The 14,796-nt window shown below is 43.3% G+C and overlaps 1 protein-coding gene across 1 annotated transcript in view; it reads right to left on the minus strand.

Moving 5' to 3' along the window:
• Positions 1 to 14,796, minus strand: part of SEC24D (SEC24 homolog D, COPII coat complex component) — a 66,704-nt gene that overhangs the window by 20,019 nt on the left and 31,889 nt on the right. The window contains exons 9-11 of the mRNA XM_081137529.1: positions 12,643 to 12,781; positions 9,354 to 9,469; positions 1,929 to 2,053 (exon numbers count right to left, since the gene is read on the minus strand). Coding sequence (XP_080993655.1) covers positions 1,929 to 2,053; positions 9,354 to 9,469; positions 12,643 to 12,781 — 380 coding nt within the window. The remainder of the gene's footprint in view (positions 1 to 1,928; positions 2,054 to 9,353; positions 9,470 to 12,642; positions 12,782 to 14,796) is intronic.

Raw genomic sequence — 14,796 nt, forward strand, 5'->3', positions numbered from 1 at the left:
GAACTATCTTAAAATTTTCCTTTGAACAGTATCACTGCCTATTAAACCATATCCAGAAAAAAAAACTTTGGCCACTCCTTCATGTTATCCTACCCAGTGTAGCACAGTGTAAGGGGCATCACACTGAACAACACATTTTGTTCTGCAGGTCCATTCCCAGTTCCCTCAACACTCATCCTGATCATTTCAATGGGAGTACTCTGACAGAGCAACACTGAAGACGTTACAAACTACATGAATCAGAATGTCCCCAAACCAACCATTCTGAATGCTGTAGCTACAGCAGCATTAAATACAATCAGAAAAAACACAAGTTCAATCAGTAAGACAGGTGAAACACTTCAAATCTTTTCATTCCTGTTCCAGAGAAGTAGGACAGAAAAGCCAGGAAACTTACGATTTCAAAGATGTAAACTCAGAGTTAAATAGTAAAAAGTGGAGCCTTCTCTTTTCTAAATATCAGCTAAGCGATGAACATACCTTAGACACTGACCAAGACATGCTGTGCTTCCGAAGGCTATCTGGCACATTACCCACTCTAGTTCAAAGAAGTCCTCAAATTAAGGGCAACCTTACCATGAACATTATAAAGTTATACACATACATAGCCCCAAATAAATTTTGGGGAGAAAATAACAAATTTGTTTTAAAGGGTAAAGGGAGAAAAGAGATGTCTTCCAGGGTGAGGACTACCAACAGTACCCTATTATTTTTTTCTCTTCTCTTTGCCAGAGTTGCCCACCTGTTCCAACAGCTACACAGCTACAGGATACCTGAGGAAGGAGGGGGCTTCATAACTTCTATCAACAGCTATAAGCGTCATGCAGTCAATGTTGAAGGAAAGGGGGCTGGTGAAGTGACAGGGAAAATGGCCCAGCTCGAAGGAACAGTGGGAGAGGCCAAGAGCCCAGAAGTTAGAACCCTTTCCTCTCATGCTAACCAAGCTCGAAGCTCAAACTCAGACCTCAAGCAGCCCCGGGAAGGCAGTGTGGAGTCCACACTTCCCAACTGCCTGCACTGACCCATGCCTTTCTTATGCCCATTGTCCATGTACTTTCAGCTCATCCCTAGTTTAGAATTCTGTCTGAAAGCACCTCAATGTTTTTTAAACATCCCCACTGCTTCTCCAAACCATCCTCAGGAATATTATGACTTCGGGGTCATGGATACAAACAAAATTGCTACTGTGAGTCCAGAGTCACCTCTGCTCCACCCTGAGGACCTGGGAGCCCTGAGGGCAGGAGGCACCCACCCCTAAGCATCCCTTTCCAGACAGATGCTTGTGCCCCGGAGACGGGGAGGGCAGATGCTGATTCTGGCACAGACACGGTTTCTTAGCCTATTTTCTGAAGCACGTCTTCCTCTCATGAAGGAAGGTGTTTGCCCTGCTCCCAGTTTCTTACTAGGCGCTAGTTCCCATCCTGAGCCGCAAGTCTGCCCCTAAAAAACAGCCATCTTTGCTAAGAGCGTTCCCCTTTTCCTTCCATGCACTGTCCCTGCGGTGGCAGGAGAGCCATGAGCCTTGGGGTCAGACAGTGCATCAAGAGGGCAAGAGGGAACCTTGGTGACAACAGTGCCCTTTTCTGGCATCCCTGAGAACTCTCTACCACACCCAGCAACTACCAGTTTCCACTGGAAAACCAACGCTTTTGAAAATGAGCAACACACTCCCCACGTTTCTCCCACCACACGGATCTTCTTTGGAGTTTATAAAGGATCTGGACCACTGTTTACATGACACTATTTTTTACCACTTTCTTTCTTTTGCTTTGTACAAATGATCACTCTGACTTTTTAAGGGCTCTAAGAGTGGTGCTATCTGAAGAATAAATAATTACTGAATGTTGTCACTGGCAAAGATGCTCAGGGTCACTCAGGCCTATCTTCTGGCCAGTACACTAATTAGCAATAATGCAGAGGCTCCTTACTTGGGCAGTCTGTCCAGCACAGTCTTCAGTTCTTCACAGATGAGCCTCACGAGCCCACTCTTGATGTTACTGTAGGAAACGTCGATCATGAAGATGAAGGCTGGTGGGTTGGGAGGCTTATTGTTCTACAGGAAGCAGACAAATCACAGAAATACAATTAAAAGGTGTATACATTCATCATCAAACTAAAACACTCAGCAGCTCTAAAAGGTCACCAGGTGTTTCATTTAATACTCAGGATATGACATCTATGGGATTAAATCATTTTCTAGAGCACAGTCCCGATGCTGTAAAATGATAAAAGCTGTTTATCGTCCAGGGCTGACCTGGGGGCCACCATGGAATCAGTATCACCATGCTAGCAGAAGGCTCCCTACTGGGTAGCTCCCAAGGCCCGATTCCTCCAAGTGCCCAAGGGTGAGTGCGGTCTGGTGGCCAGGCTTGCCTACAGCACTGCCTCATACAGAGATGTATGACTGGAACTAGGCAAATGGTGCCAGAAATGAGAACACATAGTAATTAGCTCTCGTCTTTGAAGCTGTAGTAAAACTTCATTAACTTCATATCCATATTCTCAAATCTCTTTCTTGATAAGTCTTTTCAGTTTTAAACATAGGGATTTACATACTAAAATATAATTGTGTACTCTTTAAAATTATAGTATATTGTTAAATACTTCCCTACTTCTAACATATTTATGATAAAACATGAAATACTTGGCCTTTTCTCTATCTGTTTAAAATAATCACTTTAACACAAAACAGCTGCTACATCAATGTTTTGCAGCTGTCAGACGCTCACTGGCTGGTGTTCAAACAGATCTTAGGAAGTGATTCTTCAACTGGATCTTACAAAAATATTTAGAAAATCGAGCCACAGGCAAACGACTTTAGTGACTCACACTAACAGAGAAAATAAAGAGTTAAGACTAGCCCAGCCGGGCGTGGCTCAGCGGTTGAGCATCTACCTAGAATCCAGGCAATTGGGGTTCGATTCCCGGTCAGGGCACATGCCCAGGTTGCGGGCTGCAGCCGATCAATGACTCTCTCATCATTGATGTTTCTATCTCTCTCTCCCTCTCCTTTCCTCTCTCTGAAGTCAATAAAGGTATATTTAAAAAAAAAAAAAAAAAAGAGTTAAGACTAATTTAAACTTTATAAGAAATGATAAAAATATTCTAAAATTTGTATTTTAATTGATACAATTATAAAATTAGATAATATCTCCAAATTATCTTACTGATTCATTCTATAAGCATCACAAGGCTAACATTCTTCTAATAAAAGCCCTTCATTTGAAGAAAATAAGGCCCCAGCCAGGTAGTCAGTTGGTTAAAGGGTCGTCAGGATTTGCCAAGGTTGTGGGTTTAATCCCGGGTCAGGGCAAATACAAGAATCAACCAATGAATGCATAAATAAGTGCAACAATAAATCAATGTTTCTCTCTCTCTCACACATTAATCAATATAAATAAATAAATTTACTTATTTACTTATTTATTTATTTATTTATATTGAACTTAAAAATCATCAACCTGGCTCTGGCCGGTGTGGCTCAGGTGATTGGAGCATTGTCTTATGCACCAAAAGGTGGTGGGTTCAATACCCAGTTTACAGTCTGATCCCTAGTCAGTGTGTATACGGGAGGCAACTGATCAACGTCTCTCTCTTTCTCCCTTCCTCTCTCTAAAATCAATAAAAAATCCTTAGTTATGTATTTAAAAAATTTTAAAAAAACAAAAATCATCAACCTGAAAACTACACCCTTTGCCATATCCAAAATCAGACCAACAGACAAATAAACAAATCTACTGCTCTTCATGTGAGCATTATTGAGATCACTCCTGATTCCATCTAATCTAACCCATACATACACTTACACTGATGCATACTACGAATGAAAAGAATCATTTCCATCAATTAAACTAAAACGCCTTCATGACCAACCCAAAGGCACCTTACCACTCTGTATGTTCTCACCCTTACCACTCCCCGCACCGCCAAGTATCTCCATGTCTCCAATGAACACATTCCACGAGAAAGCTTCCTGTCACATTTCCTGTGTGTGCAGAGCTAATTCATCGTTCCTCTAAATGACACTTTCTTCCCAAGTCTCTTTCTCTATCAATACATCACCACACACCAACCCAAAGGCCAGAAAACATGCCATGAAATTCAACTATTCCCCTTCTTCCCATCACTGAGTCCCATTGGGTGATCCTTTTCAGATACATCTTTCACCTTTTACCCCATCCCTACGCTTCCCCATCCAGAACTTTGTCATCTTGTGCCCAGAAACTATAATGACTTCACCACTGGCTTCCTCCATCCATTGCTCTACCCACTAGATCCAGCTTGCTTAGCCCAGCCAAGCTCAACATGTGTGAACTCCATACAAAACTTACTAAAACCACTCTCTTAAAGGTCACTGCTTCCTGACAGACTTGGAATAAAATCCAGCCCTCCTTCTGAGGCTCTTATCTCCGCAATTTTGGGCACCGCAGACCACATTCACTTGTGTAGCCGCCAAGGCTCCATGCTGTCAGTTCCTCTTCTACTTTCCTGACCGCTGCTTCTGTTTCTCATTTCATCTTTCCCTAAAAAACACCCTCTTCCATCTCCTTACCATAGCTCCATCACAGAAATCCCATTCTATACTCAGTTTGAACCAGCACCTCCACACAGGCGACTCCTCAAATTCTCTCATCATGGTTCCTTCTGAGCTCCAGGCCAGCATCCCATCTACCAAAGCACAGAGCCACATACAGGTCCTGCTACACTTGACACTCAAAGTTCTAGAAGTTAACACAGCATTTCTCCAACTATGCTGGTCCTTCTGTAAGAAACTCATGGAACATACGGTCCTCTGGGCTTGAAATCTCATTCTCTCTGCGGAACCGTCACCTCCCTAGCCCTCTGCACCCTGCCCACTGTGCAGCCCTCTGTGCTTCTTCCAGTACAGTCCCCAAACTTAGACCCTACTGTCTCTCTTTTCAAATTATCTTTAATTGTAGTAAAATGCACATGACATAAAATGTGCTATCTTAACCACACGTAAGTGCGCAGTTCAGTGGTATTAAGTACATTCGCACTGTTGTACAACCATCAGCACCATCCATGTCCAGAAGTCCTTTTATTTTGCAGAACTGAGACTGCACCCACCACACAATAACGTACCATGACCTCATATCTCCAGCCCCTGGCAAGCTCCAGTCTACATTTCTATAGTCTGCCTCTATGAGTTTAACTACTCTAGGTACTTTGTATAAGTAGACTCACACAATACCTGTCTTGTATGTGACTGGCTTACTTCACTTCGTACAGTGTCCTTTAACATTCATCCATGTTGTAGCACATGTCAGAATTTCCTTCCTTTTTAAGGCTGACTGACATTCCATCGTTGGGTATAACACATCTTGCTTATCAATTCATCCACCGATGGATACCTGGGTGCTTCCAACTTCTGGCTACTGTGCATAGTGCTGCTTTGAACATGCTGCACAAATGTCTCTCTGAGACTGTGCTCTCAATTTTGGGGGGATATATACCCAGAAGTGGAATTGCTGGGTCATATAATCATTCTATTTTTAACTTTTTGAGGAATTGCTATATAGCCCTCATTGTCTCTTGCTTGGTCAATTACATTAATTTCTAACACCTCCCGCCTCCAATCCCTCTCCTCTCACTATGAAGACTGCTGTCAGAATAACCTGTCGGAGGCACCATACACGTCACAGTGTCACAGTGTCACAGTGCTACTGCCCTGAGGACGGGATACTGACTGAGTCCTCAAGCTGAGAACAGAGCCTGGCACAAAATGGAGTGTCAGTACTGTGACCGAGTGAACAAATGTGAGGTAGGGTGGAGGGGTGGATGGAAACCGCTCCCTCCTTACCTTTAATTGTGCTCATGGCCCAGTGAATTAACAAATTCTTCAATGGGCTGGCATTTAAGACTCCCACAGTACTCATTTAACAGAGATGTATAAAAAACAAAGAGATCAAAGACAGGCAGCCAAACCCAGCAGAAAATAAAAGGAGAGTCTGTGTGTCCAAACAATTACCCAGCTTTACTTCCATTGTTTCCCACACACATTCCTACAGTTAATTCAAGTGCTTGCCATTTTCAAAACACTTCCTACCCAGAAGTCACAGCCCAGTGGGCCTGGGTCAAGAAGCTGGCCAGAAAAGTGTTTTGTTTGGCAAAGTATTTTTAAAAATATTTTAATTTGAATGTGTTTTGGAGGAAGGGGAAATACTGTCCAATTATGCTAGGCCCCATCCTAGGCCCACGGCCTCGTCAACAGGGCCTGCCTAGCCCTGAGGAAAGTGGAGAAAGTTGCTAATAACTTATGAAACTGCTTCTGCTCACAGTTCAGTCTCCACATGTCCATCCCTGCTCAGGGCTCAGCCAGCCCAAATGTCACTCCTTTGCGTCCTTCTCTGATCCTCCCAATCCTGAGTTCCTACTTGTCTGCTTTCCTATGGCACCCTGATTATTCTACTTACAGCGTTCACAGCACTTACACTGGGTTGATATCTAATTACACACTTTTCTCATCAGGCCTACACAGGGGAAGTAAAATACCTGGAGATCAGGTTCACTATCTTGCTAATTTGGGTCTCCCTCACAGCACAGGGCCAAGTGTGTGGACATGCTAGGCGTCAAAAAAAATGTCCAACTGAAGTAAAACTAAGAGGAGAAACATTTTCATTTAGAAGTAAAAGGTTGGTTTAGAATGAGAGTTCTCACTTCAGGTACACTTTATATGCAGATATAGTCCATAAACTTCTAAGTAAAAAACTGTCAGTTATGCAACAGAGTGGGGTCTTTCTCTCCATGGGACTTCGTGGTGATACTGGGAAGATTTGTCTACATGTCCGCAGAGCACTGACAGAGGCCAGGGGCTCGATGGTCTGCTACACTGCTCTCTGTACTGTGACCCGAGCTGGTTATCAAACTCTCCAAGCCTCAGTTTCCCCATACAATGCTGGTGCTCACCACGGGGAGCCCTGTGAGAATGAAATCATACAGAACGTAGAAAGCACTGGGCATAGAGCATCACACATAGTAAATGTTCAATAAATGTTCATCTTAATATCTAAAATTGGTATTAAGATAAACTAAAATGAACAGGGAAAATATGATTTTGCAATTCTTCAAGTTCGTAAGTGCTAAAAATACACATATAAATAAAGCTCTTTTTCATCATCCAAACTCTAAGGCAGCTCATTATTATACTTGATGCACATTTAAATTATAATTAAACTTCAAGACACATGCAGCATCTTTCATTATGAACTTCATTTGGAATAATAAACTAAGATGAAGCTTACAAAAAACTCTTCAAAATGTACAATTTTTATTTGGTTCCTTGACTGCTGGTTGAGACTTCCCATCAGTCAGACATCTAGGACATTTCCAAATAAAAGAGGTTAAGATACTGAGACTTTTGTTCCCAGAAATAGATCTGACTCTGCCTAAGTTTCTACTAAAAAAGCATAAAATCAAGATAATGTGGCCTTGTTGGCAGAGAACTGGAAACTCAGACACAGTGAGAGTATGTCCACAGCTATGGTTCCAAAGGCCAGTGAGTAAATTCTGCACCCAGTTACGATGGCTTTATCACGTTTAATCAGAGTCAGGAACAAGCAAACTGTCCCAAGTAGTTGGTACTTTAGGACATGTTTTCTCCCTGAAATAAAGCATTTGTACCAAAAATGTTCTTAGGTTCTCCAAACTATGTTCAAATGTTATATTTTCAATTAATAAAGCATTACCCTTTAATAACTAGTTCTATGTACTGTAGTAAAAAAAATACAAAACACTAAAATAAATGCAAAAGTTAAGGTAACTGAAAAAAATGTTTAAATTCAAGCAATTGGAAAAGCTTCTAGTTGGAAAAATGTTCTTTGTAATTTCTACCCAGCACACGGACCAGACTGTCCCCTAGCAAACACCTCTGAAAGAAGTCTGGTCAGAGGCTGTTTCTGAGAACCACCCGGCATTAATCAGAGGCTTTCGTTTTGGGGAGTGACAAAATAAGTCAGAGTGAATCTGTTTCTTCAAGTGTACACGTGGTACTTCAGATATAAGCTAAAACCTGAACTGATGACAAAAAGATAACTTCAAGTTACGGAAGAACTTTCAGGCCCTGCAAGGTACCCACGATGATGTCACCATCACCGTGCCACGGCCACTCCTGGGGATAGCTGCACACCTGCAGACTCATCATTCACTCATCACTCATCCCACATCCCCTGATGAGCTGCCTGCCCTGTGCCAGACGCTGTGGCAGACACCACAAAGTTAGTTGGGACAAGATTCTTGTCCCCAAGGAGATCAGAGCCTATGAAGAGGGAAGACATAGAAGATTTAAAATCCATGGGGATAACTGATAAAACAGATATGGACCAACTTCTATGGAAACAACACAACAAGAAAGATTTAGTATATAACCACAATGAAGTGAGAGAAAGCTGTGTGTGCACACACATACACACCCACATAAAATAAAAATCGGGCCAGGTGCTAGGGAGTATTCAGGAGTCTGCCAGGCAGGGCATATCTAGCTGTAACAGAAGGATGACCTTATACAAAGGGAGAGGAGTTCAGAGCAGAGGTGAGAGTTTTCTACAAATGAAGACAAAGCTGAGGTGGTAGTCAGGGGTGCAACAGTTAGTGGTCTTATAAGGAAACTTATCACTGAATTTAGTATTTTAGATTAAGGCAGTGGGGGGAGCCTCATGGCTACATTTCAAAGCAGAGGAAACCCGGGGCCAGGATCCCAGGCTGCTGAGGGCCTGGGGGGATTCTGAAGGCCTTCACTCAGCGTGGTGACAACAGAGAAGGGGGGCACAGAAACACGTCAATGATCCTATGGAACACACTGGTTGAGCTTTTGCCTTAAAAGTGCAATTTTTCTGAGATGACAAAACAAGTAGAGCAGAGGCAGCATTAAGAACCCAGCACATTGCCCGGCCGGGCGTGGCTCAGCGGTTGAGCATCGACCTAAGATCCAGGCGATCAGGGTTCGATTCCCAGTCAGGGCACATGCCCGGGTTGCGGGCTCGATCAATGACTCTCTCATCATTGATGTTTCTATCTCTCTCTCTCCCTCTCCTTTCCTCTCTCTGAAATCAATAAAGATATATTAAAAAAAAAAAAAAAAAGAACCCAGCATGTTCTACAGGGTAAGGACACAAAGTGAAATCACTGTTTTCTGTGTCTGGCACCATTTTTTACAAAGGACCACTGCAGTGCATGGTTTGCCATTTTATCACATTACCAGCCTAGAAACTTGGTATGCTCCTCAGGCACTTCTGCATCCCCACAGCACCCACATGCTTTGTCAATTCTTCACGCACGAAAGTGACTCATGTGGATCTGACATCACATATAAGCACTGGCGTCCTGGGAACACTTACTCTGCAGTAATCCAAAGTAGCAACGTACTCGTAAGATCCTAGAGACAGCTCCGGCTTCTCGTAGTGGTCCAGTCTTCTGCCAACGTGGTCCAGATGTTGGAAATAGGATGGCGGGACTAACGAAAACAAAATGGGAATGGAAATCTTTTATTTTCATAACAGACCATGTAATAAGTTCTCAAAATTTACTATGGGAGGAAAGGAGTTCATATGAGGGGGAAAGAAGTATTTAAAGTTGGAATGTAACATAGCCTAAAGCCCCACTATTTAAAAAGCATGTCTTGGAAAGAACGAGGGTTTTCTAAAAAGATCCTCTTGACCCTTCTACAAGTTACTGATGACAAGGAACATTTAAGACTTGGACACTGCAGAGAAACAGGATGCAATCACTGGTGTTCTTAAGTTGTCACAACCAAAATCTAATTGTCCCTATGTAATTACCTCCTTTAAAAGGAATTCTGGCTTTTCTAACTATTTCAATTTTCAACACACCTAAGAGAAATATACATTGGTTATTTGGACTGTACTCTGAACTACAATATTTATTACCCTTTCATTAAGGATGCCTTCAGCTACGGGGAGCCTGCATGGTACTCTGCATGCTTGGGTTTCAGAGCAGAGAGGATTACTGTATTAGGGAAAGACTGCACCACCCTGATCTCAGCAGAGGAACTCTTAATTTGATTCAAATGTCTAAGAAGGCTCGTTCTGGCGAAGACCTGGAGGTCATCCAGCAGCCCAGGAGCAGTCATGAGTCACACACTGAACACTTGCACAAATATGGCCTGGTATCTGTGAAAACAAACTCCATAGCCTTGAGATTAATAGGGCTGGCTATTAAACACTGGCAGTAGAAGGGTTTGGAATAACCAGCAAAGCTCTGGCTTTAAGCGTTCCATAAAGAACAACATTTTCATTTGTGAAACCACAGAATGCCTTTTGTTTTAAAACCAACAGCTCAGCATTCTTTACTTTCAGCTGTGAACTACCAGGTAGATTACAAAGGTTGGACTTAAAAATAACCCGAGGCTTGATTTTCCTAATGTCCTACTATTAATGGCTGTTTCTCATTAGATGAGGTTCACAGGATTCATATGCACATGTGGATCTGAATTTGGAAAGGTCAATATCTTGGAAAGATTCGGGAGGAGGGAAACTGCCAGTCTCAGCTGAGCTAAGTGAGCTAAGGGCCTTAGCTGGCTACTGCTGACACTTAGATAAAGACAGAGGACTCCGTACTGGTTGTGGTAGGGTATATGGTACAATAATTTCTACACAGTTTCTAGAATTCACTTTTCATTCAGACATTTGCATATGTAATATGTGAAAATTTTTCTCCTTACAATGAACTAATGTTATATTTGTTAGCACTTCATATTGTTTGCCATGTTTTATAAATCAGAATTCCGTTACCCCTGAGTTACACACTGCCACGTGACAGCTGTCTTCCTGCAGGCCTTCTGGCCCCATGGGCTTCCCACTGTGCCATCTCCCAACACTTTGGAGGGAAAAGGAGGAACCATGGACCATGCCTGCTGGGTTCTTTCTGACTCCAACAAACCTGTCTTCATTAACAGAAATGAAGACTGCAGGTGTGAGTGTCAAGCTAAGGGAGTCTGGCTTCCATGTAGAGACAAATATTTGAGCCTAGTGTGAATAAGAATAACCCTATTGGACAATGAACATGGCAGCCTCCTAGGTGTGGTCCTCACGGGGGCAATTGGTGGTGGAGACACAAGAACTCCGTGGTTTCTTCACCAGGAAGGGGCTGGCCTTTGAAGGCTCTAAGTGGACACTTCTGGTGCAAGTCCAGGGAGTTCACACAAATTGCTGATCCTGGATAAGGTTTTGAGCAACCTCCTCAGAAAGCTGGGGGCCTGGGTGAGGAGTAAGCAGCTACTGAGCTTGGTGGGGGCATTCACCACAACATTCCTCTGCCTCATGACTTCCCCCCAAACTATAGCACAGGGAAGTGACATGGCACTGGTTCCTAAAACCTGGTTCATAGGACAGGGTGACTGCCAGATTCCGTCCAGGATGAAGGAAGGAGCAAGGTCTTCCCTGGAAAGAGCAGGAGGGGTACAGGGCCACAGGGAGGGTCTCATGGTACATCCTGTCTGTACTGAGTGGACGTTACAGCTAGAACAAGGAGAGGCAGCCCAAGGGGATTGACACAGGCCTGGAGGTGAAGCTGGGACCCACCAATCCAGCCCACAGCAGGGCGTTTCCACAGACTGACCCAAGGTCTCTGTGAGAAAGCCTCACGACGCAGGGCTCTCTATGCTGGGCAAAGTCATGGGCTGTGGTGGGGGCCGGGACAGGGAGACAAGCACTGCTCTCCCCTAGAAATGCTCATGGGGCTGAGCCATGAGGCACCAACACAGGCGAAAATCGATGCCTGCACTCTCCGTTCTCCTCCCCTCAGGGAAGGAGCAGCAGCAGCATGGAGACATGGCTCCGGGCAGAGGGTGTGCAGTGTCAGATCTAATGACGTGCAGGAGGGATGTCCACAAAGATGAGGAACAGAGGGAAACAGAGAACGTGAGTTCTCACAATCACCACAAGCTTCTAGAAAACTCTAAATGTCAATGAATATGGGAATGTCTAGGCCTGAGTATGGCTTTATTTGACACCAAAGAATTAAAAATTTATGATGTCATAAATATGATAAATGTAAGCACGTTTAACAAGTTTGCAGTTTTTTCAACATCGGTGAGTCATACGGGAATGAATTTGAGTACATGGAATCTAGGAAAGCCCCACATAGTAATGTTTAATGTTGGAGGGGAAAATCTACATACATGTTAAAACCCTCACTTATAACAGCTTTTCCTAAATACTGAAGAGCTCACATTTGAGAGTGATTCAGAGGAATGCAGAAAGAGGAACTATCTGTCAGGTTTATCATCAGTAAACACAGATAAAATGTAATCTCCCTGGAGAGAAACCAACCAGGACCTGCTCCCTTTATGACTTCAAGCCCCTCTGAGCCTCACAGACATGCATGAGCCCCACATGGAAGCTCCTGTGTCTCTTGTAAAACTCAGAAGTAGGGAAATAACATTATTTCTCATTCCCTTCCACAGAGGCTCAGCTGGAGGAAAATGAAATTTTGCCTCTCATATTGGAGATGCTAAACCTGAGAGGTTTTCCTCTCCTGTCACTCCTCTGAGCAATTCTCAATGGAGAGACATAACTAGGAGCTGTCACCTATTTCCAGAGGGCGGAGGCACATAGACTGCACGCTTCCCTCATCAGAGAGCTGTCCGGGCGCCTATGAGGCACTTACCTTCATTCACGCAGCTGCAGAACCCACACTGGAAGCGCCTGCCACCCTCAATGAATTGCATGAAGGGGCACATGTAGGCTTTGCAGCGGTTGCACCTCACTGGGCCAGTCTCTCCGTGGTTCACCAGGTAAAGGGGAGTCTACAGGAAGTAAGTCAAATGAACACACAGGTGGGTACAGCGTTTCCAGGTATCTCAGAAATCCCATGGAATGACTGTAATTTGAAGTCTTAGAAAAGTGATGATTAAGGACTTCTTACCCTTCGTGTTCGCCAGGAGAGTAGAGGCCTCTCTCTCTACATGTTTTTATTGATTTTAGAGAGAGGAAGGGACAGGGAGAGAGAGAAACATCGACAAAAATGAATTTAAATTGATGTCTGTTTTATAAGCATACATGTGTAAGTGTGTATTTATGTACATGTGTACGTATAACTACCCATGTAAAGACAGAAAATGAAAGGATGGTACTAATACCACTAAAACTTATTACAAATGTCCTCAAAACCTTGTATCACATATTTTGCTAAGTCTGTTCACTGACTACAAATACAGGAGTGAACAGGTCTGATTTTACAAGCTCCGTTTGCATGTGGGTGCGCCATTTAGACAGCTCCATCCAAGTACACACAATGGTTCTGACAAATGCCACTGTGAAGAACTCTGCGTAACATTCACTGGTCTAGCAAGGAGGCTGGCTGCCTGCTGTTAGTCAGCCCACAGCAAAAAGTCCTCTCTCTCGACTCACGTCAGTCATGCTTTTGCGAGGACGGAAAAAATAAACGTTCCAACTGTTTCTTTCTCATAAACATGAGTGAAGCCACAGCACATCTTTTATTTACAGCTTAAAAGTGGAAAAGCTCAGCATTCGAAATCTGCCTTGTTTCTAAGCTCTTCCGGCCTTCAGAATACAACCACAAAGGCTCCTCTTGTTTTTTATAAATCTCCCTAAAGATAACATTTCTGGAAAAGCTTGAGAATTACTGGATCTGGCATATCAACTACATTTTTCTTTAAAGAAAAAGATGTAAACAAAGCAGAATGCTTTTTAGAGGAGACCTCAGGAACAGGAGGAAGGTGGTGATGGGGTGGGGGTAGGGGGGTCAGAAGGCCATTTTCTGCTCATCTTAGAAAACCAAGAGGTGCTGTTTGTCCCTGCCCAGATGTTCAATGTGAAAATTAATCTACTGCTGAGGGTTCAAAAATGAGCTGTGAGGTCTCAGAGCAGGAAAACAAACACAGGTTTAGGATAGTACATGAAAGAATCAAGGAAATGATTCTTTAGAAATCCAGATTCATTCTCCACTACCTTGCACTGCCCCACCCCATATCCTGCCCGGAGGAATCCACAAATGGATTGGACTTTCTCGTTTATCTCTTCTGACCCCTGCATGGGCACAGCTCTGGTGCCCACTGGTAGGGCTGTGATGAGGATTACAGGAAAATTCATGTACAGTACAGAGCACTGTGCCTGGCATAAAACTGTTGGATAAATGGTAACTGTTATCCATTTATGCAGAATAGCCTTCCCTCTCAAAACCACTCAGCTCAGAAGAGAGTATATTTAATAGGAGATAGGCTTGAGTTTCAAAAGGCATTTATTTATATAAATACTTAAATTAGCTAACTTGTTACTGTAAAATGTTAATGTAAACATGATCTAGAGGCCGGGGAATCTACCTTTCAGATTTTATTTACTTATTTGTAATCCTCACCCGAGGATATTTTTTCCATTGTTTTTCAGAGACAGTGGGGGAGGGAGAGAGAGAGAGAGAGAGAGAGAGAGAGAGAGAAACATCAGTGTGAGAGAGACACATGGATTAGCTGCCTCCTGCACACGCCCCAACTGGGGCCGGGGATCGAGCCTGCAACCAAGGTACGTGCCCTTGGTCAGAACTGAGCCCGGGACCCTTCAATCCGCAGGCCGACGCTCTAACCACTGAGCATCCAGCCAGGACTATCTTTCAGATTTTTGATGCAATCTGATGGTAAAAAGCTAAGAAGTGCAATAGATTTTAAAACACTCTAGGAATCTGATTTAAATACACATATATCTTCAAATGTTGACATATATAACACTTCTCTATATAAACTTTGTTTGAAAGGCATGAAGTGTCAAATGTTTGTCCTCTTTAGCAGGTAATGAGAAGTCATCTGGG

Source organism: Miniopterus schreibersii, assembly GCF_964146895.1.
Source record: "Miniopterus schreibersii genome assembly, chromosome: 4".
NCBI classification, from domain to species: Eukaryota; Metazoa; Chordata; class Mammalia; order Chiroptera; family Miniopteridae; genus Miniopterus; species Miniopterus schreibersii.